Genomic DNA, 9864 nt, shown 5'->3' on the forward strand with positions numbered 1-9864 from the left:
AAAAACAATCCTATGATGCAAATTTGCAAAGAAAACAGCATGTGCATCAAAATAAACTATTTTAAGCAGTGCAATTCGAGTTCCAAGCATCCCAGCAACTATTCAGAAAAGTATAGAGTCAAACTTGACTTATAAAAACACCAGTATAGGCTTTTAAGGCCTGCAAGTAAAAAACTACATTTTCCGCAAAATGACGTCACTTCCGGTTTCGGACAGGAAATGGCAGACATGCGATAGTTCACATTGAGGTCTTGTTCAATGTGGGAAGTGTTACGAACAGCTGATCAGATCGGCAAAGCGTGTTTCTGGAATATTATGTTTTTGTTCCTGCAAGCGCTTTTTATGCAATATTTGCAAAGTTATATGTGGAAGGAAACCGTGACCGAGGACAAGCTGATGGCATAAGATGTAAGTACAACTCCTCCGGTTTCATATGCAAAACAAATTATTGCGCTAGCTTAAGCGGTTCTGGTTCTACAGGGATTTAAAGGGTTAACAATAACAATGTATTGAATAATGACTTTAAAAAATAATATTAAATAGTGTGCAAATACTGATAACAGTGCAAATGTTTGCAATATAAGAAATAAATGAAAAATGTAAACATCTATGTTTAGTGAACTTTGCAGTGTTGCTCTGTGGTGCAGCTACGACACCGTAGCAAAGTTTACACACTGTGTCTACTTGATCCACGTCTGACTCCGCGAACACATAATGTTTCCACACCACTGAAGTTTTTTTTACCTCTCTTTTCAACCAACGGCAGTCACTCTCCTCTACAAATAACTTCTGCTTAGCTTCCCTCGGGTCCTCTTAATTGTTGTGACGCGTTCGAAATGCAGAGAGGTGCGCTCGATTTGCCACACGGAGCAGCGCGAGAGTAAAGCACGAGGGAGGTGCTAATAATCGGCTCAGTCATTTTTAATGATCGTTGAAAGCCCAGATCGTAATCGTGATTAAAATTCGATTAATTGAGCAGCCAAGATTATAACTACTAAATTGTCTGGTAAATGTATATTAATGAATTTTCTAAGTGTCGCACAGGTTTTCCAATCAAGTGGGGTTGAAAATTTGCTCTGGCTATAGAGCCAGTGAAACTGTCAGTGTTCTTCCCTGCTTGCCCATTACAAATAAACTAATAGAAGAAAACAATAGTTTAAAAAAATGTTCCATAAAATTCATTCGTTATGGTCACAGGTTGATGTTTGCATCAACAAGGTGTTTTAAAATAAATGTTTGGTTTGCCTCTTTTTTGTTAATCTACAGTAAATGAACTGAGTGCAACAATGAGCTAAGTGCACACAAAAGCTGGTAACACAAAAGGAAGGCCCAGCAACACAGGAAGTGTAGCGCAAAGTGTGCGGCAAGCAGACCAGACTCACAGGGTTCAGAGATCTTATTCCTTTGTGACAATCAAGGCATTCAGTGTATATTTTGGGCAGTGCACATAGTTATTTCAGCCTCTGATGCCCTGGTCCCTTCTATTTCAAGATCACTGAGTCACCGTTGGTGTCATCATAATGAGATCATGCTATCACACCAACAACTTTGTCACTCCTAATGTCATTGTTATACCTGAATGATTTGCCCTTCAGATTCCTCAGCAGGTCCAGCTGATTCAGAGGTGGGATAAGTCTGGGAAAAGACAAAGAAGAACTTCAAAGAAGTCGTTCTATCAAGACAGCCTCATCAGCTCAGTTGCAAAAGGTGAAAGCTCGCCTTTGGGCTTTTTAAGCTAATTGCCTTAAGTTATGTTCAGTTGGTCATAACCTTTTCTGCTTAAATTACAACTGGAATGTAAGTGAACTCATTTCAAAATAGACAACTAATGATTTTCTACTTCTAGATTAAAAGCAAAAGAAATCTGTGTTGTGAGAGTCGAGCAAGGCAGCTTATTTGCTAATTCATACAGCTGGACACCAAAATGTCTGCTTAATTTTTCAAATTGGTCAAGGGCAGTATTTGTCTTTTGAACAGCATTTCAGAGTGCCACTGCTAAGACTCTCATCTGCTTCTCCATTAAAAAGAAAAGCCTTATTAAAGCAGAAAGTGTAAAGCCACACCGGTGTGTGATTCTTCTGATCCAAGAAAGATGTTTAGAATACAATAAGATGAGGTTATTCTGTGAGCTCAGTTTTCAACTTGGCTTTCAAGGTTCAGAAAGAAGGCAGAATGTGACATGGGTAAACAGTTGTATTTCCTGAAAATGCTGAAATAATGTGCAGCATGATTCAACCACTTTATTTGATCGGTTACCTGTACATCGGAATAGCTACAGTCTGCTCATAAAAATCCCACGTGGACACCAGATCTGTACGGGAAAGGTTGGTGGCATAAAACCTCCAAGCAGCCTGGGTGAGGAAATTTTTAAAAAGGCTTCTCAGTTTTTTTGCTTGGAGAATTAAACAGTGTTTAAAATTGAATCTAGTGATCTTATCACACAGTATACCTGTATGAGGCCTGCAGCGGGGTTACGTCTCTTCTCGAAATGCTTCTGTCTGTGCTGCTCTTGGACTTTGAGGGCAAAGCCAGAACCCAAGATGCCCTGTACAAAAGCAGAAACCCATAAAATAATCAGTGACCTTTACTGACCTCAGTGGGCCAGGAGGAGGAATTGCAACAACAGCAAGTTGTCTCCTCCTTGTCCCCTAACAGTTCTCCGAAGCAATCCAACAAAACATCTGGGGTTATAGAAACCTGAGAGGAAATGCTGATGTTAAATGCTGTGCCAAAAGTAGTGACAGGAAAAGTGATTGCTGATCAAGTACAGTTTTCTGTATGATTGACTGAACGAATGGGAGCTGCTTACTCAGAGCTTACTGCTGAGTGTGATATCTTTAAATCTCAGGTGGAACAACAAACACTGACACGTACTTTAGCCACTGAAACTACATCATCAAACTCAGGCTTTCTAAAGAAAACGTGAATAATGAGCCAAGTTTTTTCAGCTCCTTTTAGAAGCATCGGTTGCACTAAGATTTCTTTGGACTATCAAAGACTGGATGCTTGTCCCAAAAAGAAAAACATTTGCAGTTATTTCCTCACACAGCTTCTATGGTGTTTTGGTGATCTGATGAATACAAATCTTATTTTCACTGTCGCTGTACCTGTAAAAAAACTGGCTCTCTAGCTCAACTACATTCACCACCTAGTTGCTGCTTTTTTATGTCAGTTAGTGGGCAATGGACCTACTTGAGTGATGAGATGAGCTACATGATTTGAATAAAAAGGTTAATGAGAGTCATTGAAGTGGGATAAAACAGGATGTTTTCTGGGCTTTAAAACAAAAACATTTAGCTGATAGACACTAAAATGCTAGGTGTTGGGTGCTAAATGTGCTATCCTGTTGTCATTTCAGGTTACTCATTTGATTAGATACATTTCGAATCCATAATGTTGAATCCATAGCATGAATGCACTACTGTAGTTATGATATCAAACTAAATGAAACCATAACCTATGGAAGAGCCTGCCAGAGAACACAGAGTATATTCTCTTAGGGCAGAGCAGTGAGATCAGGCAGATATGCACTTACAGAGAACATCATAATGGAGAGAGAGTAAAGGCATATAAATGAGGATCATTTATGATGTGCACTTTGTGTGAACTCTTGTCAGCGGCTTCAACGCCCTAAAGACAAGCCTACATACTTACAGCAGGAAGGGCAAAGAAGGCAACGCCGATCAAGCTGAACGTGGCTGCTAGTAAGCGTCCATTCCAGGTTTTGGGAACCTTATCACCATAACCAATGGTGGTAAGAGTTATCTGGTACAAAAAAAAATAAAAAACAAACATTAAATAGCTTTTTTAATACCTTTTTTTGTAAAACTGGAAATAAAGTAAAATGAACATTTCTAAGCTGAATATTTGTCAAAAATGCATGTTGTAAAACAGAAAGCAAATACTGCAGATCCATGTTGCCCTTGTTAGTCTTACCAGTCCCCACCAAAGAGCATCAGCATACGTGTCAAACTCATTATTTGACTCCTTTTCCACAGAGTAGACCAGGAATGAGGCCAGGATGAGGCACAGGAAGCCTATGTACCACGCTGTGATGAGCTCCTACAGAGAAAACCAATACAGTGACCACTGGGAAATTAAAGTAATTAAGTGTCATCTTGAATGCCTTGCAAAAGTGGCAATGTAACCTCTGTCAATGGGTACAAATGACTATTCTGTAACAATATTGGACATCATATGTGAATCTCTTGCCCTGTGCGGCGAACCAAGCATTTCATAAACATCTTTATTTCCCTCGTCTCCACAAAAGCTGCAGCCTGCCATCTCTCCTTCTCATGTAATCATACACAAACACCCACAAACCCTGTAATGATGTTTCTGCAGCTTATTAGTAAAAGCAAATAATTAGATTTTCCAAGCTCATTTAAATTAAACGGAGAGAAATATGCTTCCTTGTCACGATAGACTTTCTCGGAGGAGACACTTTTGATAATAGAGTGTCACTGATGTGCCATCTCCTCCAGGATGGCACATCAATACACGCCATTGCCAGAAGATTAGCCGTGTCTCCCAGCAAAGTCTCAAGATCATCGAAGAGATTCAAGGAGACATGATGTGAAAGGGTGTGGAGAAGCCGTGGAGAATTTTATGCTGCCTGTAACATGCTATGTAAAATAGGTATCAAGATGAAAACACTGGACCAAATTGTCATTTCTGGGTTCCTCCTCAGCGTGCCCTGTTTGGTGGTGGGTTACTTATGGTCTTTGGAGACCATATCCATGGACGTGCATACAGGCTAGGCAACAGCACCCTGACTGCCATTAGGTATCAGGATTAAATACTTGGGTTCCGACAATGCCCAGCCTCATGTGGCGAGAGTATGCAGGCACTTCCTGGAGAAAGAAGGAATTGATACCACTGACTGGCCCTCACGCTCGCCTGACCAAAAATCCAACAGAACACCTCTGGGACATTATGTTTCAGTCCACCACCACCAGACTGTCCAAGAGGTCAGTGAGGCCCTGCTCCCTGTTCCTTTAATATATTTTTGAGCAGGGAATATTGAAATAGGGTAAAATGGCTGCATTTTCTTGATTATGTGCAAAGACATATGGATAAGACAACAAAATGTTTCTAAAATAACATATTTGTAAGCCATGATAACTTTTCAAATTCCCATTTATTATATGTGCTGGACTTTTTCTCTTTGCTCTTTCTTAGCTCATTTATGTGGATTACAGTTACTCTATACTAAAAATATTACTTTCACCTGGTCTGCATGCTTTGTGGTTAAAAGATAAGTGATAATGGCGGCCACACAATCTTAACAATCAAAAAATTTAGGAAACTACCGACAAAACTGGAGTACATCAAGATCACCTTGCTGTGTGCATAAACTACAGAGCCGAGCAGCTTCCAGGTTCCTCCACGGCGGTCCATGCGCAGCATCCGTAGGATCTGCAGGAATCTCAGACTCCTGATAGCCGAGGTGGCAAACACATTGCCCTGAGATCCAGCTGCCAGGACAGATACTGAGGCAATCAGCACCATGATGTCTGGGAAGAGAAGTACAACATATGAGTAGAAAACCATGACCTTGGTCAAATCAGACTAAATTAACAACACTTTACTATGGACACTGAAGATAATTGTTCATTTAATCTGTACACTGTTCAAACAAACAATTTGCAGTTGGAAAAATATTTTTGTACCATTGTATCAAAAGTTTCAGCATTTAAGAACAGAAGTAATAGCAAAACAAGTAACAAGTAATGTGTCCATGTTATGTTCTTCAAGGTGACAGAAATGACAGCCAGTAAAACACAAGGCAAACGTGTTTTCGCACCTATGACACAGAAAGGTTTTCTGGCAAATTTTAGCCTCCCTCTCCATCCTCTGTATCGACAGCAGCAGCCAGCAGCCCATATCCTTACAATGTACTCCACTCCAAACACCACAATCGTCACAATTTCCTGTGGAAAAAAACAGAATGGGGGAGTTAACCTTGTGACATTAATTTATATGCAGAATACTGTTAAAAATATTAAATAAAGTGATACTTACCAAGATGTACAAGGCACTCTCTGAGCTTTGTGTGAACTCTTTAATGGTGGCAAAGACTGAGAGTATAAGACACGAAAACACCAAGAGGAAGCTGGAACGGATGAGACAAAGTAAAGTTATTGCTTCTACTCTCTTATTTAGGGTAAGTCACTGTTACACCTGATAGATCCATGTGTAGATAATTTTTTTTTGGTCCTGTCATGGTCCTGGGCCATGTGGGCCCAGTATTCTTAGTTTCTTGTATTTTTGTATTTCGTTCCTTATTTAGGCCATGTTTCCTAAGTTGTCCTGTTGTGGTGTTCCTTATTTGACTTCCCCTTGTGACTTTTATCCCCTGTGTGCCCCTCTATGTATCTGTGAGCCCTCATCTCCCCTCCTTGTTTCATTCCATGTTTCCCCAGCCCACTATGCCCGTGCTCTCTCTCTCCTCCTGTTTGCACCTGTGTACTTCCTGTTTTACTTTGACAGTCTCCCGTCAGTGTTGTTTACTCCTGCCATGTCTTGTTATGTTTATCTGTGTCAGCTGTGTTCCCATGTGTGGCCACTTCCCCTGATCATCCCTCTTGTGTATTTAGTCTCTGTGTTTCATGTAGTCTGTGTCGCGTCGTCTGTGTTACCACCCCCTGTGTTCCGTATCTCCAGCCATAGCTTTTCCTTAGTTTATGTCCAGTTTAGGTTTCTGTTTGAACTATTACTCTTATGCTGCCCTCACTCTGTTTTGTTCCTTTCATCAGCCAGAATAAAAGGCTCGCTTTTGTTTAACTCCACTCCTGCATCCTCGCTTGTGTTCGCTCCTGGGTCCACCACACACATTTCCGCACGGTCTGCCTCCGCAGACCGTGACAGGTCCAGTTCAGAGTAATCGGTATCACCATGGTAGTCAGTTAAAGCAAATTTTGTACATTTTGAACACGTTTGTATGAAAGTGTACAAACCTCTGAACAGTGAATTATATCAGCTGACAAGCCATCCAACCAGCCTTAGTACCCCGCCCTTATTAGACAGAGTCTAATCTCTACATCTAATCTCAGCTGAGCCACTCTATCTGCTTTCTGTCAGAGTCATTAGCGGGATTGCTTTTTTTTTTTTTTTATGAGAATTTATGTTGATATAAATTGCAGAAAAACTGTTGATGCTTTTATCCTAAACTTGGGGAAAATACTTAAGGCTAGTCATTGCACAACAGATAAAATCCTGATTAGATATTATTAAAGGGGATTCATTTGGATAAAATAGTTAAATGACGGTCTTGCATATGAATTTTGCTGCACAAGAGATACTCAGATGAGAGCCTCGGCAGGTCCTGACCTCACTTATGTTGGAGAATAAGGTGATTGGGAACTATAATAGACCACCTAAATCTGTTTAATCAGGATAAATGACTACGATGTCAAGTTTATGTCAGTTTCACTAGTAATTTTAAAAAAAAAAACAAATTAAAAAGAAGAAAAAAAAGAAATGATCTGCTGGAAGAAATCCAGAGCAGAGCAAATGGAAAGTGCCTCATGAAACCTGATACCCAGGACAGTGCAGGATTATAAAAGGTAGAGCCATAGGCAACATCAATCATACTTAGAGATACTGTAGAATGGCAGTAGGTATTTGCTGAGCCCATTATCATTCCAATATATAGATGCAAAAATAATTTCATTTACCAATGGATAGTATGAGATGTTATTATTATAATTGTTATCATGTGAGCTGATTGGGATAAAAAGGTTCAGAAAATGTTGCATTTACACAGAATACACAGAGACGGGGCCAGAGTTTGAAACTGTATATTACTAAGTAATATATTTATTATTGTATCAGTTGGCTTGAAAAAGTAAAGACATCAGAGGGTGGCTGCTGGATAATGTGTTTCTAATCTATTTACTTCAGTTGTCTTACTCTCTGCTAAAAGCTCCACTGCATTCACCAGCTGCTTCTAGGTTCTTACTCCATGTTTGGTATTGGTCAGAAATCATTCAACTGCCCCCCACAGCTGGAAAAGAAGACCACAGGAAGAGCATGCTCTAAAAGGCCAAAAGTGGAATAGAGTGGATTTGAACTGTAAAGTGACAATTCTTGTCAGGTTTATCTCTGCAAGTGTCACCTTTCCGTTACACACTTCATCCCGTCACTTCATCCATTATTAACACAAACAAATGTGTTTGTGCAGCTTTAAAAATGAAGAAGGGCAAAAGTCCAGCTCAGAAACACAGAACGGACTGTGTGTATCTCTGCGTAGCACTTAACACTAACAAGGCCCGGAATCAATTTGGTACGCTTGTATCCACATGAGTAAACTCAGGTTTGCACATATCCGTAAAAATCTTCTCAAATAATTCTAAAATTTAAAATAGGTCAGCGTGAGTAACAATGCAGGTAAGGTGGATACCGTCCTCCATTCAGAAGCAAGAAAGCTTAACGCTGACATCACTAGTAAAACATGTTGAATCCGTGTGAGCATAAAGTCTTTCCTTCTGTGCTTCATTCAGTTCTCACCACTCCTCATCAAGGCTCACCCTTGATTTTTTTTCCTAAATGCAATTTATCTGAATTTCCTGCTGCAGTTCACGTCCATTCCTGGCAGTGATATTTGGCCGTCAGCCAATCAGAATGAAGCAGCAAAGATCAATCGTGTGGCTACAGTGAAGCCCATAAATAAGCTTTTTTCTGATTGGTTCTTTATGATATCTTTGTTACTCTTCCTCAAAGGCCTAAAATATTTAACAACAAGCACTTTCACCTCTAAACCCACAATTCTGTACATTTTTACTTTGGTAAGTCAGACTGAGGTCATTGTTGTCATATCATATATCAATGATGACTTCAGCAGTCAAGTCTTACTTAGTAATAGTGAACGGGCTGTGAAAGCTTTTGCTACACACTACATTATATCTGTAGTCTTCCAGTAAAGTTCATCCTGTTAGATCACATTACTCACATTAGTTTTCTTGTGTTTTAAGCAGTGGTGTTGCTAGTATCTGAAAACAAGCCTAGAAATTGTTGGATTTTTCTCTTGATAATTCCACCCTTTTAAAGCTGTTTCACGGTAGAATTAATATCAAATGTTCTGAGAACTAATAATATATAAGTTTGAATATGTTTGTTAGTTCATTTTTCCCTTTGGTTTTTGGGAATGATTTATGTTAAAGTTTTGTTCCTTATTTCTGTGGTAAATGGTTTGTCTACTTCTTTCTTATTTATCATGTTTGTTGTGTTGTCCCTGATGATTGTGTGCACCCTCTGTACCTAACTGCTCATCAATCTGCTGCACTCTTAATCTCCTGCTCTTGCTCAGGTCTTGGCTGAAAATTTGTATCAGCATTGCCGACCAAATATCTAAATCTGATGTGATGATTAGGTATTTAACACACAATTTATCAAATTACTTGGTTCAATGAATTATTTGAACACAACAACCAGTATCAGATTTCAGAAAAGCTAATTATTAATGTATTATTGTCATAAGAACTAAATAGTCATCAAATCTGACTATTGGATTTCAGCTACAGGCCAACAGGATATTTCAATCTAAATATCATCGTCTTTATGGCATATGTGGAATACACAGATTACCATCCATCCATTTTCTCCCCCTTATCAAATTCAGGGTGGTGCGAAAGATGGAGTCTTGATAGGTCGCCAGCCTGTCACAGGGCTAATACAAAAAATATACATATCTTTTAAAAATGTATCAGTTTCTTCTCAAATATCACTAGTGAATAGACACGTGTCCCCAAGATTGACTTTGCAATTCATGAACATTAAATCAGTAATATATATGTGTGTGTGTGTGTGTGTGTGTGTGTGTGTGTGTGTGTGTGTGTGTGTGTGTGTGTGTGTGTGTGTGTG

General features: G+C 39.4%; 1 protein-coding gene across 6 annotated transcripts in view; it reads right to left on the reverse strand.

The window, feature by feature from the left end:
* Nucleotides 1-9864, reverse strand: part of LOC102199450 (potassium voltage-gated channel subfamily KQT member 2-like) — a 37700-nt gene that overhangs the window by 13399 nt on the left and 14437 nt on the right. For all 6 annotated transcript variants that reach the window (XR_001290344.1, XR_001290343.1, XM_005730777.1 and 3 more), the window contains exons 2-9: nucleotides 6025-6115; nucleotides 5807-5933; nucleotides 5341-5516; nucleotides 3937-4062; nucleotides 3655-3765; nucleotides 2450-2545; nucleotides 2257-2351; nucleotides 1576-1635 (exon numbers count right to left, since the gene is read on the reverse strand). Coding sequence is in view for 4 of the 6 variants with exons in the window: in XM_005730777.1 (XP_005730834.1) it covers nucleotides 1576-1635; nucleotides 2257-2351; nucleotides 2450-2545; nucleotides 3655-3765; nucleotides 3937-4062; nucleotides 5341-5516; nucleotides 5807-5933; nucleotides 6025-6115 (882 nt within the window). In the remaining 2 variants the exon portion in view is untranslated. The remainder of the gene's footprint in view (nucleotides 1-1575; nucleotides 1636-2256; nucleotides 2352-2449; nucleotides 2546-3654; nucleotides 3766-3936; nucleotides 4063-5340; nucleotides 5517-5806; nucleotides 5934-6024; nucleotides 6116-9864) is intronic.

The sequence above is a fragment of the Pundamilia nyererei genome, unplaced genomic scaffold, assembly GCF_000239375.1.
Source record: "Pundamilia nyererei isolate P.nyererei 1_Seehausen unplaced genomic scaffold, PunNye1.0 scaffold00039, whole genome shotgun sequence".
Lineage (NCBI taxonomy): Eukaryota > Metazoa > Chordata > Actinopteri > Cichliformes > Cichlidae > Pundamilia > Pundamilia nyererei.